General features: G+C 40.6%; 1 protein-coding gene across 1 annotated transcript in view; it reads left to right on the plus strand.

Moving 5' to 3' along the window:
- Positions 1–16,147, plus strand: part of LOC135467037 (leucine-rich repeat-containing G-protein coupled receptor 5-like) — a 90,413-nt gene extending 74,266 nt beyond the window's left edge. Inside the window, exons 16-20 of the mRNA XM_064744798.1 lie at positions 1,257–1,433; positions 2,269–2,496; positions 7,143–7,322; positions 11,871–11,996; positions 14,178–16,147. Coding sequence (XP_064600868.1) covers positions 1,257–1,433; positions 2,269–2,496; positions 7,143–7,322; positions 11,871–11,996; positions 14,178–16,147 — 2,681 coding nt within the window. The remainder of the gene's footprint in view (positions 1–1,256; positions 1,434–2,268; positions 2,497–7,142; positions 7,323–11,870; positions 11,997–14,177) is intronic.
- The last annotated feature ends 5,282 nt before the right edge of the window (positions 16,148–21,429 follow it).

Below are 21,429 nucleotides of genomic sequence, written 5' to 3' on the forward strand. Positions count from 1 at the left end.
ACTTGCTCCATTCTGTAATCACCTTTCATTTGGTTATTGATATAACCTCACCAGTATACTAGCTCCACTTTGTAATCACTTTTCATTTGGTTTATTGACACAACGTCGCCAAACTGGCCTCCCTCAGTAATCACCCTGCATATGGTTAGACACATCGCCAGTATGTAGGCTCCATCCAGCGATAACCTGTCACTTGATTAGACTTGTATTGTCTGGAAAATACATGTACTGGCTCCACTTGGTGTAAAACACCTGTTTTTTTTTGTTTAGCCACAGCTTTATCTGTTAGGTGACTGTCAGTAATCACCTTTTTGTCCCACAAGGGGCTGGATTTGTGCTCTCCACCATTCTGTCGTGCAACGGTGCCCGGGCGAAAACTTGAGAACGCCCTGGCTGATTGCTTTCAAACTTCAAACAGTGGCAGGAAATCAATGAGAGGACCACTGGAGCTGGTTTTCAGGGATTTATATAAATGTTGTTATGACATTTTCCGTATAATACAAGTGATTGAAAATGCTTAGATCAGTTGCACTGAAACTGGAGACAGTAGCATGCCATCAATGAAAGGACTTCTGGTCTACTTTTTCCATGAGGCTGCAAACACATTTATGGCAGCTGCATCCATTCCCTGCCTTTATTAAACTTTGTCAACTCAAAAAACTTCCTTAGCAGATTAGCATCAAGCATTGACGGGGCATCTGTGGCTCAGTTGGTTAGCGCGCTAGCGCAGCATAATGACCCAGGAGTCTCTCACCAATGCAGTCGCTGTGAGTTCAAGCCCAGCTCATGCTCTCTTCCTCCTCGGCTGTACGTGGGAAGATCTGCCAGCGACCTGCGGATGGTCGTGGGTTTCCCCCGGGCTCTGCCCAGTTTCCACCCACCATAATGCTGCCCGTTGTCGTATAAGTGAAATATTCACTGAGCATTGACATCAATGAGAAGACGACTGGGATTGCCTTTCAGCTATGTTTTAAAACAAAATGGTTGGGCGGCCATCTTGTTCTTTTATTCAGTATGCTAGCAGCCATGTAACCTGCACTATTGCTGTATGGACAGATTAGCTGTTCAGTAATACCTGAACATTTCTAGTAATGATACTGCTTGTGTACATGTATATGTAATTATATATGTACATTGTATATGAACAAGGAACCAAAGGATTCTACAATTCATTCACAAGACAAATACATTTCAATGCAATGGTTGTCAATCTCCTTGTGACTCCCATGATTTTTCATGATTTTTTTTCTTGTTAGACAACCTGAGTATCAGTGAGGAAGACCTTGTGCATACCCTGTATGAAGGATTCGGCACGGACTATGACTACGAGATTCCCACTGTTGCAGAAGAATACTTCGAGGATTACAAACCTCAAAACTACGCTGAGGACATCGTCTTACCTAAACCTCCAATAGAATGCAAGCCTCTGCCAGGTAGCAAAAACTGATCCACTTATGTTACAGATTGCAAACTTCTTCACTGAAATACTGACAATATCATATACATGCACAAGATGCAAGCTTGAAGCTATTAGGAAGTGTTTCAAAGAGCAGGAGTTTGGGGTGAAAATGATTTGGGGTGAAACACTTGTTTCCCTTAAAACGGAGAGCGAGAAACTTTCTAGGCCCCAAATTATTGAACTGAGAAACTTTTTTTTCTTTCTAATGTGTTGTGAGATTTATCTGCCTCTAAAAATGCATTTTGAAGGCGACATTTTAGGTAATTTACCAGAATTCCTCAACCTTTTTGCATATCAAAGAGCAGCTTTCAGAGGAATTTATGCACATCTTTGATTTGTTTTTGGTTGGGTTGGCGAATTTAAGGGATTCACAGAAAGTATAATTTTATCATTCTACACAGAATAATGCCTTCAGAATATGCTTGAAACAACATCTTGCAAACATGTGAAAAGGTTGACGAATTACAGCAGCTAAAATTTTTTTTGAATAAATGTGTTTGAATTACAATTTAAGGTGAAAAATTCATGTCATGTCCCAGGATTGAATAGTTTGCAATAAAAAGAAGAGTTTGTACAGAGATAAACCAGGCTGCTGTCTTAAACTCAGCACCAATCATTTAATCAGTCTATGAAGAGAGTGGATCCTGGCACAGAACAAAGCTTATGTTGCAAACTCCAGCAACAGACTGCTTGTAAACTGATTAGACCCAAATTGTTACTTTAGCTAGAACAACCAGCCCACTCTATTTCTTGTAAAGTGAAGAAAAGATGGCCCTTGATTATATACTGCATTAATTTCCTTATTTCAGGCCCGTTTATGCCTTGTGTGGACTTGTTCGGCTGCTGGCTGCTCCGCTGTGGCGTCTGGCTTGTCTTCCTTCTCTCCGTCCTTGGAAATGGTGTGGTTCTCTTTGTCTCGGTCAGCAGCCGCTCCAAGATGGACGTGCCGCGCTTCCTCATCTGTAATCTGGCTTGTGCAGACTTCTGTATGGGGATTTACCTGGGCTTCCTGGCCATTGTGGATGCGTCCACGTTAGGTACAGTATTATATACACAGACATTCCCTGGGAATAGTCTACATGCTTTAATGTGTCTCCTTGTTTCTAGATGTGGTATTTCTCCAACTAGCCTTTGCTCCTTGAAGCTGTTATACATGATATTGACCCCTAATTACAGTACGAAACTGGCTGGTCCCAAAAATTAGAAGAATTAGTGTATTACGTATTTTAAACTAGGATACCATGTGTAAATGAAGCTCTGAAAATAATTAGGTGGACAGAAAACTGGACAGAATGCAGAAAAATAGATTACTTTGTGTCACGGAAAAAAGGATACCTGTGAACTCGGAAAATGGGTCTTTAGGCACACAGAAAAATAGGTTACCTGTGAACTCGGAAAATAGATCTTAAGGGACACAGACAAATAGATTACTTGTGACTCAGGAAATAGTTCTTTGAGAACGCAGCAAAATAGGTTACCCATGAACTCAGAAAGAAGGTTTTTAGGGACACAGAAAAATAAGTTACCTGTGAACTCAGAAAATAGGTCTTTAGGAACACAGAAAAATAGGTTACTTGTGAACTCAGAAAATATGTCTTTAGGTACACAAAAAATAGGTTACCTTTGAACTCAGAAAATAGGTCTTTAGGGAGACAAAATAGGTTACCTGTGAACTCAGAAAATAGGTCTTTAGGAACACAGAAAAATAGGTAAACTGTGAACTCAAAAAAGAACACAGAAAAATAGGTTAGTGATTCTTTAATGGGGGAGGGGTGGCAAAGAAAAGGGACAAAGAATGAACAAGTAAATAATCGTGAAAAATAAGTGTTCAGTGTCGTATTGACAGAATTTCCGCCCAATAGTGGTAGAACTGGCCCAAAAGCCCAGGAGCCTCTCACCACTGTGATCTCCAGGAGTTCTCCTCGCAGGTCATATGTAGGAAGATCTGCCAGCAACCTGTGGATGATCTTGGAATACCCCCTGGCTCTGGCGATTCCTCCCACCATAATTTTGGTCACTGTGGTATAAGTGAAAATATTCCCACACTGGTCTAAAGTTTCGGCCTGACAAGATAACATACAAATGAGACATGGAGCACAGGTGTAAACAGTATGATAGATTGAAAGCGAGTTATCAGTGCAGTAAAGCAAATACCATCCTCTTTTCTATCAAGGATAAAAATCCTGGATAAAACTGAATATTCGATTGTTCACTCGGAGTCGTTTATATGTGAGTAGACACCTGGAAGGCTCAGCGTTATGTGGACAACAGCACAATTTATGTCACTGTCTGTGATATGCCTCTTTAATAGTTTATTTTGCCTGTGCGTATCCAGTTTAGTATTTCCGCTAGAACTAACAGTTACATGTAACAAGCAGCACTGGACCAAGCTGAGTAATTATAGCACATTTCTGGTTCTGTACTTATAATAGTCTACCCCTACCATGTTGCTATACTTTATTAACCTGGCAGTAGGTGAGATTACACTGAAGCGCTTGGCTTTGCTTTGACATAGGTAACCTACATCAACTATGGGAAAACGTCGAATTCTATGTTTTCCTAGAGTAGATGTAGGCAACCGACAGACTTTTGATGTTTATCTTCAGGTTTTAAACCCCATGACTAATACTCTAAAATCAAAGATTAGTGAACAAATCTATTTTCACTGAGAAAGTGTTATGCAGTCATCATCATCTTCACTCTCTTGGCATACGTGTATCTTTAACCTAATTCTGCAGACAAATTGCGCTAAATGCTGGCCAGACTGCATAGCATATCCAGACAAATAAGATTTCATGATGGAAAAATGCTTGTTGACACTGTAACCGTTGTCATAGCGATGGTACTGATCAGTTGAACAGATGAATGCTGTTCAAGGACAGGCTGAACATAGGAAGGGCAGGGTCAGTGGCGCTCTTGTATCCATTATGACCGTCTGTCCTAAACATGAAAGCCACACTCTAGAAAACTGAGGTAGCGAAACGTAGAACATCCGCCTTTATATATGATTGCAATGACCTAGTAGCCTCGTCGCTCTGGTTACATTAGGGATAGACTTTTGTAAAGTTGTCTCGACGGATGATGTGTCTAATTGAACCCAGTTGAAGTGTGATTGATACGCCAGAGGCCAAGAGAAGCCATGTCATTAAGATCCGTCATTGCGGGGCTGCTTAATCGAGCATGGAATAGCTGGAATTATATGGTGCCACCCCCTAGAGTGTCTGGCCAGACATTAGTCGAGACCCCCTTGATGTCGTAATGAAATAAATGATTTCAGAGAGATTCGGAAGAAATAGTTTGCTCTCAGCTGATTGGTCACATTTAAAAGCCTATTGAAGCCGGTGGGCATAGCCTGCGTAGAAACAGACTGGGTCACTTACCTTGCCCTACATTTTATATAAAGATTAAAAATGAAACGTTCAGTTGGCATTAGTATATTATTAAAGCTTGTCTGGTTTACATCAGGATGTGCGGTTTACATCAGGACCTGAGGTTTACAGCAGGATGTGCGGTTTACATCAGGACCTGCAGTTTACAGCAGGTTCTGCGGCTTACATCAGTACCTGTGGTTTACATCAGTACCTGTGGTTTACATCAGTACCTGTGGTTTACATCAGGACCTGAGGTTTACATCAGGACCTGCGGTTTACAGCAGGACCTGCGATTTACATCAGAACCTGTGGTTTACAGCATGTCCTGCAGTTTACAGCAAATGCTGCGGTTTACAGCAAGTCCTGCAGTTTACAGCGGGACCTGCAGTTTCCTTCACTCATAAAGCTGACTGCTGTCATACATGTATACCTAAAAAGAAATATCTTGAGCACAGTGTTTAGATACCAATCATATAAATACATACATGGGAAGGTCTGCCAGCAACCTGCGGATGGTCGTGGGTTTCCCCCGGGCTCTGCCCGGTTTCCACCCACCATAATGCTGGCCACCATCGTATAAGTGAAATATTCTTGAGTACAGCGTAAAACACCAATCAAATAAATAAATAAATATAAATACATAAATATGTGGGAAGGTCTGACAGCAACTTGCTGATGGTGGTGGGTTTTCTCTGGGCCACTGGCCGCCATCGTACAAGTGAAATATTTTTGAGTACAGCGTAAAACACGAATTAGATAAGGAAATATAAATAAATAAGGATATAAGTAAGAAGTACCTTAGATGTTCTCGCCATGAGAGGCAGAAAGGATGATCAGCACTTTGATCTTTATTCTTCATTTTAATGGAATTTGAATAATGTAAAAAACGTAGCCAGCTGTGTACTAAAATGTAAAAATATGGTATAATTATAAAAAGTTCTAAAAAAAATAAACATATATACAAGTACCACATGTCAGACAATTAAAATGAAGGCAAAAATAAGGGACATGGTAAAGATTTTTTCTCAGAAGTATTAATTAGGGGCTCCGTTGACTCAGACACTGGAGTCTGTAGATGTCTGGTCTGGTTTCACTATAGCTATTTCATAAAATTATGCAAGTGGGTAGTGAATGGCCAGTTGTGTGTGACGTCACTGATCCCAGTAAGGCTAGTTGTGTGTGACGTCACTGATCCCAGTATGGTCAGTGGTATGTGACGTCACCCATCCCAGTATGGCTAGTTGTGTGTGACGTTACCTATCCCAGTATGGTCAGTGGTGTGTGGCGTCACCTATCCCAGTATGGCCAGTGGTGTGTGATGTCACCCATCCCAGTATGGTCAGTGGTCTGCGACGTACACTGATCCCAGTAAGGCCAGTTGTGTGTGATGTCACTGATCCCAGTATGGTTAGTGGTATGTGACGTCACCCATCCCAGTATGGCCAGTGGTGTGTGATGTCACCTATCCCAGTATGGTCAGTGGTGTGCGACGTCACCTATCCCAGTATGGCCAGTGGTGTGTGATGTCACCCATCCCAGTATGGCCAGTTGTGTGTGACGTCACTGATCCCAGTATGGCCAGTTGTGTGTGATGTCACTGATCCCAGTATGGTTAGTGGTATGTGACGTCACCCATCCCAGTATGGCCAGTGGTGTGTGATGTCACCTATCCCAGTATGGTCAGTGGTGTGTGATGTCACCTATCCCAGTATGGCCAGTGGTGTGTGATGTCACCCATCCCAGTATGGCCAGTGGTGTGTGATGTCACCCATCCCAGTATGGTCAGTGGTGTGTGACGTCACCTATCCCAGTATGGCCAGTGGTGTGTGACGTCACCCATCCCAGTATGGCCCGTGGTGTGTGACATCACTGATCCCAGTATGGTCAGTGGTGTGTGACGTCACCTATTCCAGTATGGCCAGTGGTGTGTGACGTCACTGATCCCAGTATGGCCCGTGGTGTGTGACGTCACTGATCCCAGTATGGTTAGAAATGGCCACAGTAGAATTCAAAGTTTCAAATGCATTTTACTGGGTTGAATATACATGTATATATTAAAACAGTAAACTACTTTTAGTTATTTAGTGTTTAATGGTTTTTCATCTGACATGTATTCTTCATGTTAATGTTTTCTTTACCTTAAAGACATTTTCAAAATCGGTCAGTAGCTGAGGTGCTTACTTATCTCCTCTGTAAGATAACATCAAAACTCCTGTATTGCAGTTGAGACAAAAATAATCTAAAACACATGATCTGTATGACAAGCTGTTTGAGTCTCCCAGTTCTTTTTCATGTGGTTGGATTTATTTCAGGGGAGTTCAAGAAGCACGCGATAAAGTGGCAGACCAGTCCTGGATGTCTAATAGCAGGATTCCTGGGAGTGCTGTCCAGCGAGCTGAGTGTGTTCACCCTGACAGTGATCACCCTTGAGCGTTTCTACGCCATCACCCACGCCATGCAGCTCAACAAACGCCTCTCCCTGAAGCGAGCAGGTAATTAGCATCCTAGCAATCCGAGAGTTAATCTCAGATTAAAAATAACTTGCACTGTTTTATATAAATAGTCTGCTGATGAGAAAGCAATGGGTTCATAAGCTTTACTTAGCTGGGATAAAAATATCTTAAACAGAACGAAAATTGTTGGGGTTTTTCTTTTTTCTTGGAGACAGTTTGCAGCTGTCTTTTAGGTCTTATATTTCAGTCCATTGAGCATATTGTTCATGTGATTTTCATGAGTTACTAAAAAGGAATGAACGAATGATGTGGCCTAATACCACAGTATCAATATTTCAGCCCTTTTGTTTTCAGAACATGTTTTTGGTTTTTGGAACGTTGATTCTCTTGATACATACATGTAGAGTCATCTTAGGCAATCATTGTATTGTTGAGGAAACATTTCTGCAGATAACCTGGAAGCATGTGATTCAAATATACAGCACAGAAAAAAAATATTTTTATAGTACATGTATATATTAGAGTTGTTTAGGCCAGTCCTTATGACTCAAGGATACAGTAGTAACACAATTTTCAAATACAAATGCTCTAGCTTGCCCGAGGTGAATGGGAAACATGCACAACCTCCAGTCTGACAGTCGTCTACTGTTGACCTTCCTGGACAGCCTCTGATGGAATGGTCATTTTACTATTGATATTCCTAGAAAGTTTCCATTACAATGGTTGCCTGCAAGCCATTGACTTTCATGGAAAACCTGCCAGTTCATAGGTCGTCTGCAATTGATGTACATGTATTGAAGGCTGCAGTATGGTTGTCATCTACAGCTGACCGTCATGGAAAACCTCAAATACGATGGCCTACCATTGACCTCCATGGAAACCTCCAATACAGTGGTCGCCTTCAATTGACTTTAATGGAAATCGTCCAATACAAGGGTTGTCTACAATTGACCTTCATGGAAAACCTCTAATACAAGGGTTGTCTGCATGCTGAACGCCAAGCCAGGAAGTTATAACTTCCTCTTTTAAAGGATTGATCCTGGATCTACCGCTCCCGAAGTGGACGCTTTACCAACTGTGCTATTCGGGCCGGTGCACTTTTTTGAAGAATATTTCACATACTAGTACATGTACATCACTGCAAGCCAGAAAACAGTTTCATTTGGAACATGACATCACTGTAAAATTTCAGCTTCCCACATTTTTAACAAAAAGGCACTATGTTATTTACATGGCAGTTTTATCCTGTATCAAACATTATCCTTGTCCAGCAGATTATTTCCAGGTTTGCACTGATCTGGTTTATAACCTTGTGGAGGACACCTGGGTAGGGGCATAAATCATGTACATGTACTGTGCAGTGATAAACCTCCATATGTTTTGAATCAAAACAGACATTCGCATACCTTAATTATAAAGTATTAAAATGAACCGTCGTATAGATGAAATTCTGGTGTAAAACTCCAGTCAAATAAATACGTGTGTTGTAATCAAATGAATTTGGCCCACATTCTCATGACGTGAAACATCTGATTTAGGATATGGTGTGGATAATGCAAATTAGGGCAATGCGATTGGCTGAAAGTAAGCCCTCACCTGAAGAGAGGTCATCTACATGTGACTCTCCAAAAAATTGTTGTAACTTTAGTGCTGGTTGTATACAGAAAAGTGCTGTCTTTGAATACTGTAATATCTTGAGGGAAAATTTTGAAGTAGGCCTTTCCTTGAACCGCACGCCCCAGTAAAATCTTATCTCCATATCAGCTAACACGCAAGTCCCAAGCGCATATTAATGTGACTTTGAAGAACTGGGCAATTAGGCTAGTTGTAACCAAAGTCCACAGACAGGGCGGGTCTTGCAGAAATAATACATTGTTAACGGCTTACTCGTATGATTATATGGTGATTACTTGCATTCTATATCTGTCACTCTGAGAATATGAAATTTCCGCAAAGATTATGGTTTATTGGACGCATGACAACAATGCTGCAGTGAAATGAGAGCTGCTATTAAAATTTGTATGATGTATGGCAGTGTCTGTACAGTTTTAGAACCAATGCAGCCTTGTGCCTTAATCACTTCAAGCTTTTATCTTACGCACCTCGTTAGGTGAATGACTAATAGGCCTGCTGAAAATCGTAATGTAATGAGCTCTTTGAAATAAAATGATGAAAGCTTACCGATAATTCTTCTTGACAATGGCCTGCTATAGAAATCCTTGTATTATACGTGACACAAATAACGTAAAACCTTACTCATAATTCCTTTTAGCTCTGTTTTCATTGCAATGAACAGATTAGTCTTGTATATTTTACATGAAGGCCATCCTTAAAAGTATCTAAGTTGGGCGTAACCAGAAGAATCAGGTTGATCAGAAGGAAATTGTTTTTTTCTTATTCTGATTGTAGAGATTGTAAAAAAATCTGCATGGAGAGAAAAACTCAAAAAAAAAACTTTTTTCAAAATCCTAATAAATCTAGGGTCTTTTTTTCAACATTCGGTAAAGTTACGCCCATGCCTAATGAATAAATTTAAATGATGGCCTAAATGTGACTGTCACCATGCATGCATTTAGGGCCCATAAGTACGGATTTATGGACTGCTCTTCGAGCTCCTTGGAGTCCTCAGGCAAAGACGTTAACTGCCCACACTCAGATATGTTTAAACACTTCATTTTGAGACTGTCAGAAATCTGTGCCTGTGGGAAATCATTAAGCAGTTGTATTAGCCCTCTTACAATTGTTTACGATGACAGCATGTCTTTTCCTTGGGATTCTTGATATTAAACTGAGACAGCTGAATACATGGACACAGTGAAGTATGTTCAATACTATATGGTAGCATTTTCCCATAGCCATAATTCAATCCTCAAAAATGTATTTTTTATGTTGGTTTAAGTATGAATATATTGGAATAATTGGTCGTAGATTTTGGTAAAAGCCTTTGGAAAAGAGATAGGTACATTTTGGTTTACTTGTTTGGATCACCTAAGAATACTCTTATTACTTTATATTCTATTGAATTACTCATTATATTGAAATTTAAATGTACAAATTATATTATATATTAATATATTCATAATTGGCTCTTGAGTAGGATAAAGGGTTGATGACATATTGAAAAGTACATTATTTTAAAAGTATGTGTGTATCAGATGCCGGAAATGAGTTTGTTGTTGGGTTCGAAAATATAGTATTCATTCCGACTGAGCCTATACTGTCAGTACCACAGCATGCTTGAATGTTACTGGGTTACTACATTTATGGACCTCAATCAGTGATACAAGCACAAAAGGCCTCCTTTTTATAATTGTGCATATAAGCCGATTTAACAGTTTGGCTTTAGAAATAACAGCTTCTGATTTCTTCTGAGTTGAGTAAAGGCAGCTGAATTTCTGTGACTGAAAATCAATGTAAACCATCTACCAGTAGATACAAATGTACTTACTGCTTGAATGTAGCTCATGAATCAGATTCCAGACTAATGCTAACTTGTCTGTATATTGCCTTGGTATAAAAACTGACAGATAGCCCAGGGACCTGACTGTATCTGCGGTGATAGCCAGGTTATTGATTAATTTGAGAGATGTAAAGCATCTATCTGTAGGTCAAGTGGCATACACACAACAGCAGTTTGGACATATCGTTAGATGAAGTTTCACATCAAACCTGGCAATTGCCAGAGAGACTCCAGTGACACACTGACATGTAGTTGGCAGCTTTTGTCATGGTTGTGTTGCCAAAAGTTGTGCTAGAGATTTGGCACCATTTTAAACTGGCTGCCAATCATGTCGCAGGACTTGAGGGCATGCAACTATTCACTTTTTAATACCAGAAGATTGATATTTAGCAAAAATAAGTTAATTGAATGATCGATAAAAGAAGAACATTAAGATAATTTTTTTTTTTGTTTTTATTTTTTTGGGGGACTTTCAGGTTTACTGCATGCACTGATAGACTAGCAGTTTTCTTGCATATATTGTACTTCTACTTTACTACAAGGTATATAACCTCAGTGGATCGCCGGCAGAAAATCCACAAATTCTCCAAAGGTAGTGGAGGTTGCACGAATTGGTTCATATCCTTGGAAGATAGGACGAGTCTCAGAGGGCCATTCCCAGGTTGATCCTTTCCTTCTGTGTAATCTCTGACTAGCTTCCGCAGAGGATCATGCTTCACGAAGCTGTCTTACACTTAACACTTGGTCTAACTGACTTCAAAACTGTTCAGTTATGACCCACTTTATTAAAGAGTTTTTATTTTAATACTAATAGTTGCCTTGGACCTTTATGACAAAGATGAAAATTAGCATGCAGGTTCAAATCTAAGGTTAGGAATATTAGCTCAGGTTAAGACTGATATAAGTCTAAGACAGCTTTGTGATCTCAGAATAGAATATTTTCCACAGAGGATAAATTGACTGCTGATTTATGGCCCATATGTAGCAAGACTTTTAATTAGGCTCCGCTCTTTCTGAAGATTCTTCATGTAAGAGGGGCTCTTAGACCACTGAAAGTGACATATCCAATGAGTATGACATTCAGATCTAATGAATTAATTGCTTTTTGTTCATCTTGCCATCTCCAGGTTATATCATGATTGGTGGATGGATGTTTGCCATCATGGTGGCCACTCTTCCTCTGTTTGGAATCAGCGACTACCGGAAGTTTGCAGTTTGCCTACCTTTTGAAATTGGGGATACAGCATCTTTGGGTAACTTTCATGAACAGTAATCAAGTCAAACTCAGAATAGATCTCTGATTACACGTTAGGTGTTTGAGACTAAGTCACATTCATTTTGAATCTTTATATTTAAATGTGGAAATTATATTATATATTAACTTATTGTTATTTGGCTCTTGAGCAGGATAAAGGCTTGATGACATATTGAAAATTATATTATTTTAAACTATGTGTTTATCAGATGCGGGAAATGAGTTTGTTGTTGGGTTCGAAAATTAGTATTCATTCCGACTGAGCCTATACTGTCAGTACCAAAGCATGCTTGAATGTTACTGGGTTACTACATTCATGGACCTCAATCAGTGATACAAGCACAAAAGGCCTCCTTTTTATAATTGTGCATATAAGCTGATTTAACAGTTTGGCTTTAGAAATAACAGCTTCTGATTTCTTCTGAGTTGAGTAAAGGCAGCTGAATTTCTGTGACTGATAATCAATGTAAACCATCTACCAGCAGATACAAATGTACTTAAAAGGATGTACCTTTAAAGGGTTTTTTTAATACTCAGAATTGCATTAGAGCTTCATGACAAAAATGAAAATTAGCATGTAGGTTCAAATCTAAGGTTAGGAAAAGTAGCTCAAGTTATATAAAAGGTATTTAAAGGTTACATGAAAGGCTAGCTTATTATTTCTTAACACGTAGTATGTGATGTGGCCTAACACATAAAACTGCAAAAAAGCTTCTCAGCTTTCTTCTTGGGTTCCAAAAGTGTCTTTAAACTACAGTTTCCAAAGGCCCCAGGGGTCATTCAGGAAATTAAGTAGCCTGCTGTGGAGGCGTCATTGGTGATAGCTGTCAAAACAACTCTGTGGGGAAGAGAGCCCTAATTGGGGTAGGACAAGCTGGTGTTGCATCACCAGTTTGTTCCTCGAAGATGTCGGCTGTGAATATAGATTGAAAATATGCATAAAATAGAGGGGTTCACAAGGAATATAAAGTATGCCTCAAAAATGGGGGAAAAATCCTTGTTTTCCATAAACCCATACTTTTTGTTTTTTTATGTATCCTTTAATTTTGGCTTTGGTACATGAATATGTGTACTTCAGTGTTAATAGTCGCCGAAATGCTGGTTTGCTGCAACTGTCAGGCCATTGACCATTAATGTTGCTGAGGGTTTAAGTCGGATCTGTCAGGTACCTAGGGAAGGTCGGTGGTTTCCTCCAAGCACTCTGGTCACCTTAACCCATAAACCTGACTATAAACACTGCTTGGGCTGAGGCTTTAAGTTGGGTCTGTCAGGTACCTAGGGAAGGTCGGTGGTTTCCTCCAAGCAATCTGGTCACCTTAACCCATAAACCTGACCATAAACACTTCTTGGGCAGAGGCTTTAAGTTAGGTCTGTCAGGTACCCGGGGAAGGTCGGTTGTTTACTCCAAGGACTCTGGTCACCTTAACCCATAAACCTGACCATAAACACTGCTTGGGCAGAGGCTTTAAGTTGGGTCTGTCAGGTACCCGGGGAAGGTCGGTGGTTTCCTCCAAGCACTCTGGTCACCTAAACCTGACCATAAAAACTACTTGGGCAGAGGCTTTAAGTTGGGTCTGTCAGGTACCCAGGGAAGGTCGGTTGTTTACTCCAAGCACTCTGGTCATCTTAACCCATAAACACTGCTTGGGCAGAGGCTTTAAGTTGGGTCTGTCAGGTACCCAGGTAAGGTCGGTTGTTTACTCCAAGCACTCTGGTCATCTTAACCCATAAACCTGACCATAAATACTGCTTGGGCTGAAGCTTTAATTCGGGTCTGTCAGGTACCCGGGGAAGGTCAGTTGTTTACTCCAAGGACTCTGGTCACCTTAACCCATAAACCTAACCATAAATACTGCTTGGGCTGAGGCCTTAATTCGGGTCTGCCAGGTGCCCGGGGAAGGTCGGTTGTTTTCTCCAAGCACTCTGGTCACCTTGACCCATAAACCTGACCACTGTCATATGAGTGAAAATTCTTATGCATAGCATTTAAAAATGATCAAGTATACAAAGTCACACTCTGAATTAAAGTTTTCTTTCCATCTATGCTGTTGACAAGTATGCATTATAATGCATCATTCATTACCAGCTTTCTAAAATTACTGTATTTCCTCTAAGCAAACAGGAATCGGTTTATTCCTCCAGTGATGAGATTATATATCTATCTTTCTGTTTGTTCCAGGTTATGTGTGCTTCATAATGCTGTTCAATGGGATTTCGTTTTCTGTGATAGTCAGCTGCTATATGAAGATGTACTGTTCTATACGAGGCTCTCATGCCTGGAATTCCAACGACTCGCGTGTTGCCAAAAGAATGGCCTTACTTGTTTTCACAGACTTTGCCTGCTGGGCTCCAATCACATTCTTTTCATTAACTGCAGCATTTGGCAAGGAACTCATTTCCTTGGACGATGCGAAAATTTTTACCATTTTCGTTTTGCCTTTGAACAGCTGTGCTAATCCATTTTTGTATGCAATTTTAACGAAACAGTTCAAGAAGGATTGCGTTAAGTTATGCAAGCGTTTGGAAGAAACCGGTGTGTCGCGACGCCTCACAAGAATAAGCAACAGGAATGGTTCGACTTGGTCATCTTCCAGGCGGCCATCAGGAGCCAATAGCTTCTTCAACGTGGAGAAAAGGGAAAGTAACTCGGTCAGTGGTGGCCTCATTAATTACAACGTAGACTTAAACAACTCTGGGCAGAGCCGGACAGCAACAACGTGGGCCTCCAATGGTATGGGCTCAAGTCGAGGGAAAGGTGTGGGCAGCAGCAGAAGCAGTGGTGGGGGGAGTGGAGGGAGTGGGGGGGTGCAGGGGAAAGTCTCCACCCTTAGACAGTGTAATGTGTGTATGCACGTGATCAAGGAGAGCCACACAACCCCAGCCGAAGAGGAAATGCTCGAAGAGCTCCACAATAGTGTGGTGGAGGTAGAGCAGAATGATCTAGCTGAGCGCAGAGCCCAGGAGCAAAGCGCTCTGATACGGAGCGAGCGGAGGAGTACAAGCTCTGCCCACCACAGCCAGGAGGCAGAGAGCAGTGCCTCCTCTAGCTCCAGAAGTGCCGTAGCCTGTGCAGAGTTGCAGGAAGGGGATGCTAATGACTCGCTGGACAGTGATAAAGGTATACCTCTGCTCCCCCTTGATAGTTCCTCCTCCCCGCGAGACACAGGGAGCATAGGGATGGAGCCTGCGCAGAGCAATGACGTGCAACTAGGGGCATGTGCTCAGGAAAGCCCCACTCCTCTAGTATACGACTCCAAGCCTGATCCTCCCCCTGCAGAATCGGTGACAAAAGAAAGGCGGTGCCATTGTCGGTCGGGAGGATCAAGGACCAGGAAACCCCGCAGTCACGGAGACGGTCAGTCTGGTGGCGGAGAGAGACTGGCCAGTCGTTCCCGAGGCAGTAAAGGCCTAGCTGCTGGCACCGTCACTTTTAAACAGTGCCCTTCCTGTCAGAAGTCATCACTGTGTCTGTCAGGGGAAGTAATCCATGATGTTCTAATTTGTGACAGGTCTTTACTACACTATTCCAAAGAGCTAGGAACTATTCTAGAAAAGCAGTGCTTGAAAAGTAACACGCCCGCAAACACATCCAAAAGAAAACAGTTGACAAAGCAACAAATTTCAATGTCTGATTTGAAACAGGAAGCCAACACTGGCTGGCAGCAGGATCTTCCCTCTAGCGACGCTAAGAAAAGTGCTAAAACTTCAAAGCATGCATGTCGGTCAAACAGCTTGGCTGACCTTAGCCACAAAAGTCAGGGAGGAGCCAGCCACACCACAAATCCCAAGCGCCACAGCGTGACTGCAGATTATCTTTATTGGACAGACGACCTGGAATTCCGCGACTCGGCATTTGTGGAGGACGAAAACTTTCAGGCTGACTCAGAAATCAGCAGCACATTCTCCAATGATGATAAAATGGCCAGCAGAAAACAACTGCCTGGCGACACTGCCTGTGATGATTTCTCTAAAACGGAGGAGGAAGACTTGAATATAAATGAAAAAACTCACCTCTTGCAAAAGCTGCCTAGAGAAAGGCAGATGGGTGATACGAAGAATGTGGTGGAGTCAGGAGTAGACTCGGGTAACCAAGGACTGACTCTGAGCAGGAGTTTTGACAGGGAAAGTGGTTTCAGCTCTGATTGCTGATGATTCTATGTTTTATAAGTGCTTGTGATCCCAGACTGTGTTACTTAAATATTTATACATATAATTATTTATATTTACTGAATGTAAGAGGTAACTTCAGACATGTAACTGTTTATGCCAAATCTCTTATAGATATATCTTTAAGAGCTCAGCTGATTGCATTCTAAACATCTGAACAAATGAAGTCTTTCAACAGAAATGTTTTATTCCAAGGGGTCAGAATATCATTGTGCTTTCTCTAAAATAAGAAGAAATTTTCAGAAAGAAGAAGAAGAGATGGCTTTTGATGAATAGTAAATACTAAGAGGAGTTCAATATTTAAAAGTTTGTCTTCCTGTATGCCAGTGTAGAAAAGGATAATATTATTAAAAGCACCTCACAGCAATATATTATATTGTTTATTTCTGCCTTTATGGTCATGATCTGAGGGCAAACTGGTAAGAATTCCATCACAAAAGAACAACGATTAATTAAGTATTTATGTAAGATATGAATTATTGGGTAGAAGGAGTAGGATTATAGGTTACCAGCTTATAGCAACCCAACCATTATAAGGTAACTGGATTTCGGATTTCTGTCGAAAGACCATATAATAACAACAGACCCTGGAAGGTTATGACGGAAAACTCCTAAAAAATATATATATAGTCAAAATTGTATTAAAAAGTGAGAAGTGAATTTTCTTTTCCTTTAATATTTTGCAACCGGTACACAGTTTGAATGCTGTAAAGTTTGAAAGACAAAGCTATTTTTTTCTGTAAGTACTTGTGTGGGCAAAACTTCTGGGTGATTTCTAGTGTCTTACTCACCCAGTACCCTAACACACACAGACCCCTTCAACACCCCTCTCACCCCCCTCACCCCACTCCAGCCTCTGACACTGGCATTAAGAGCCACATCTCATTGTGAGCATTGTTTAAATGTACTGATATTTACTTGGCTGACTGACGGCATGGGGTATCCACTGAGAGCTTTCATTTGGGTGCACCTGTACCTGTACATAGAAATTGTGTATGTGTGAATATATATATATGATCTGTGTCATGTGATAATTGTACAGTGTATTGGCTACGCTCTGTGATATATATGCTGAACAAAGCTTCTTCGAGACAGTACATCAGGTGTATGGGGTAAATTTTTCACCTGTGACAGTTGCTTCGAGACAGTGCATTGGATTTATTTGTTACATTTTCTACCTGTGAAAATTGCTTCAAGATCGTGCATTAGATGTATGTGGCTCATTTGACACATGTGAAAGTTGCTACTAAACAGTGGTGCACTCCTACCATGGTTGATGAATGGAAAAAATCATGCTGTACGAGCTAAATGTTAGGGCAACTGACCATCGGTATTGGGATCACATGTTCCCGATCATTAGTGTGTGACCATCATTGTAGCCTCCTCAGTTACAAGGAGTTTGATAGACAACATCAGGGGTCGATTTCACAAATACCGGACCGAAGTCAAAATTTAAAGCATTGTCACAATGCTCAGTTTTTGGTTTGGGAAGACATTTATCTTAAGATAATATTGATGAAATGGTAAAGATTTGGATTTCTGAAATTAAGCTTTAAAGTCAAGACTGGCTTTGTCGAATGGGACCCAGGTCTCGTCCATCAAAGCTATTCATACCAAACTTTCTGATAGCTGATAACAGTTTTCGGGTGGAGTGATCAATCATTCATTTGAGAAACTACATGTAGTCACGATAAGTGAGGATATTCCCATAAACCAGCCTACATATAGAACTCCGTTGTCAACATACACGAAGGACACCTGAGGCCAATTCTACAAGCCTTTTTCTGACTTTAAGTCAAAATTTAAAATCTCCATACAGTGCTTAGTTTTTGGTACTAGGAGCTGAAATGTACCCACTTAAGATAACATTGAATTAACAAATAAACTTCTACGGCCCAAAATTTAGCCCTAAAATCGTATTTCAAATTTTTACATAAGTCAGAAATGGCTTTATGAAATCAGGCCCTGTCACCAATACACAAGGACGTGTACACTTGTCACCATACACTAAGGACACCTGTCACCATACACTAAGGCCACTTGTCACCATACACTAAGGACACCTGTCACCCTACACTAAGGACACCTGTCATCATACACGCAGGACACTTTTCAGCATACATTAAAGACACCTGTCACCATACACTAAGGACACCTGTCACCATACACTAAGGACACCTGTCACCATACACCAGGGACACCTGGCAGCATACACGAAGGATACTTGTCACCATACACTAAAGACACCTGTCCCCATACACTAAGGACAGTTTTCACCATTTACTAAGGACACATGTCACCATACACTTAGGACACCTGTCACCATACACCGAGAACACCTGTCACCATACATGACGTGTCCCCATATACGAAGGACACCTGTCCCCATACGCGAATTACACCTGTCACGATAAACATGTATGACACCTGTCACCATACACGTACACTAAGGACACCTGTCACTGTAAACTAAGAACAACTGTCACCATACACTAATGACACCTGTGACCATACACCAGGGATACCTATCACCATACACAAAGGACACCTGTCACCATACACTAAGGACACTTGTCACCGCAAACATAAAACACCTGTCACCATAAACCACGGACACTCTTTGCCGTATACCAGGAAACGCATCGCCATACACCAGGGACACCTGTCATGGTACATTTAGAACATTTGCCATGGTACATATAAGACACTTTCTTTGATATATTTAGGACACATGTCATGGAACATTGAGGACACCTAGCATAATACATTGAGGGCACTGCCATCAAACAGTTAGGACACCTGCCATCATACAGTTAGGACACTGCCATCACACAGTTAGGGCACCTGCCATCATACATTTAGAACACTGCCATCAAACAGTTAGGACACTTGCCATCATACAGGACACCTGCAATCACACAGTTAGAGCACTGCCATCAAACAGGACACCTGCCATCATACAGTTAGGACACTGCCATCACACAGTTAGGACACCTGCCATCACACAGTTAGGACAACTGCCATCACACAGTTAGGACACTGCCATCAAACAGTTAGGACACCTGCCATCAAACAGTTAGGACACCTGCCATCATACAGTTAGGACACCTGTCATCACACAGTTAGGACACCTGCCATCATACAGTTAGGACACCTGCCATCATACAGTTAGGACACCTACCATCACACAGTTATGATACCTGCCATCACACAGTTAGGATGCTGCCATCATACAGTTAGGACAACTGTCATCACACAGTTAGGACACCTGCCATCATACAGTTATGATACTGCCATCATACATTTAGGATGCTGCCATCAAACAGTTAGGACACCTGACATCATACAGTTAGAACACTGCCATCATACAGTTAGGACACCTACCATCACACAGTTAGGACGCTGCCATCATACAGTTAGGACACCTGTCATCACACAGTTAGGACACCTGCCATGACACAGGTAGGACGCTACCATCATACAGTTAGAACACTGTCATCACACAGTTAGGACACCTGTCATCACACAGGACGCTGCCATCATACAGTTAGGACACCTGCCATCATACATTTAGGACACCTGCCATCACACAGTTAGGGCACTGCCATCACACAGTTAGGACACCTGCCATCATACAGTGCAGACATCTGCCATCACACGCTGGGGACACTTGCCATCATACACTGGAGACACCTGCCATCATACACTGGGGACACCTGCCATCATACAGTGGAGACACCTGCCATCATACACTGGAGACACCTGCCATCATACACTGGAGACACCTGCCATCATACATGAATAAGACATCACTCACATCAATTATGTGATTAACAACCTTTGTGCTGGTCGCAAAGATTTAAAGGTGTGCTCTATGCTTTTTACTTTCTCTTTCACACTTTGGTTAATGTAAATAACTGATACCTATAATACCTATAAAAAAGCACTGAGTATAATGAAGTCACATATAAGATAATTTATAATACATGTCATGTTCCAAAACACTTTTGTTTTCAAGGTATCTTATTCCGATAATATGCCTGGATTTTTTGAACTCCTCGAACGATACTTCTGATGCCAACAAGTTTTTCTAATAAGAAACCTATCAAACTTTCCAAATGGTCTGGTAAGGTAGATGAATCATTCAAATTTAAGCAAAAAGTGCTACTTGAAAAAAAAAAAATAGCTAACAGTAAATTTGCCATTTTTGTATGTATGTGTGTACATGTACATGTTTTTGCATGGATTAAGCGTATTAAATGAAATTCAGTGTACATGTACACATTGGTCTAAATGCCGGTGTCCACGTACAGACTTGAAACTGTAATTAATGTCTCTAGGTCTAATTAATTAATTAATTAATACGTGTACAAAGGATTGTTCTCAACAAATGTAATTGTTGTTAATTTTTTTTTTCAAATATATATATATATATATTTATTTATTTAAGTATGTGTGTTTGTATAATGAAAGAGAACTCGCTGTGCTTGATGATAAAGTAATTTTGTGATACACATTTCGTCTTGATGTTGATTTGAATTTAAATGTTTACCTTACTATAAAATAAACATACATGTATACTGGTATAATACATATAGATTTACAACGAATTGTTTTATTTACACTTACCACTTGATTGATTTAGTGATTTAATCAACCTTACTCGCTTTAAAACTCAGTTAGGGAAGAAAGACAATACAATTTTAAAATACAATAAAGCGGGTGGTTTGTGCACACAAATGTCCTGTATTTTTACAAGTATAGGATAGAAAGGAAATGACCCCGGTTCCATTGTATACCAGTCCCATAACTGCCTCTTTATGAATATATGTACATGCATATCATGGATACGGATTGATATACATACATACCTACATACATAAGTACATATATGTCACAAACAAAAATGTACAGATTTTCATTGTAATGACTGATTTTTGCATACATATTTTGTTTATATTTTACATATTGTTAGGATTGTCCACATGTGTGTTGTATAGGATGGTATACTTATCCATTGACCTGAACGTCCCCATTGAAGCGGTAAATGATCCGATGTCACCACCTTTGTCACAAAATTTAGTCGCTAATGCTATTTTGCACAAATAAAAACAAAATGCTGAGCGAAAGTTTATTGTGTTGTTTTGATGCTTATTTTCGTATTCAAGGGCTGAAATTTTTTAAATGTCTCCACGTATGTTTTTAAGTACATGTACAGACATTTACGTTAAATATGATGTCTTGCATCATTGTTTTGTTACGTC

This window comes from Liolophura sinensis, chromosome 6, assembly GCF_032854445.1.
Source record: "Liolophura sinensis isolate JHLJ2023 chromosome 6, CUHK_Ljap_v2, whole genome shotgun sequence".
In the NCBI taxonomy this organism is placed as follows: domain Eukaryota; kingdom Metazoa; phylum Mollusca; class Polyplacophora; order Chitonida; family Chitonidae; genus Liolophura; species Liolophura sinensis.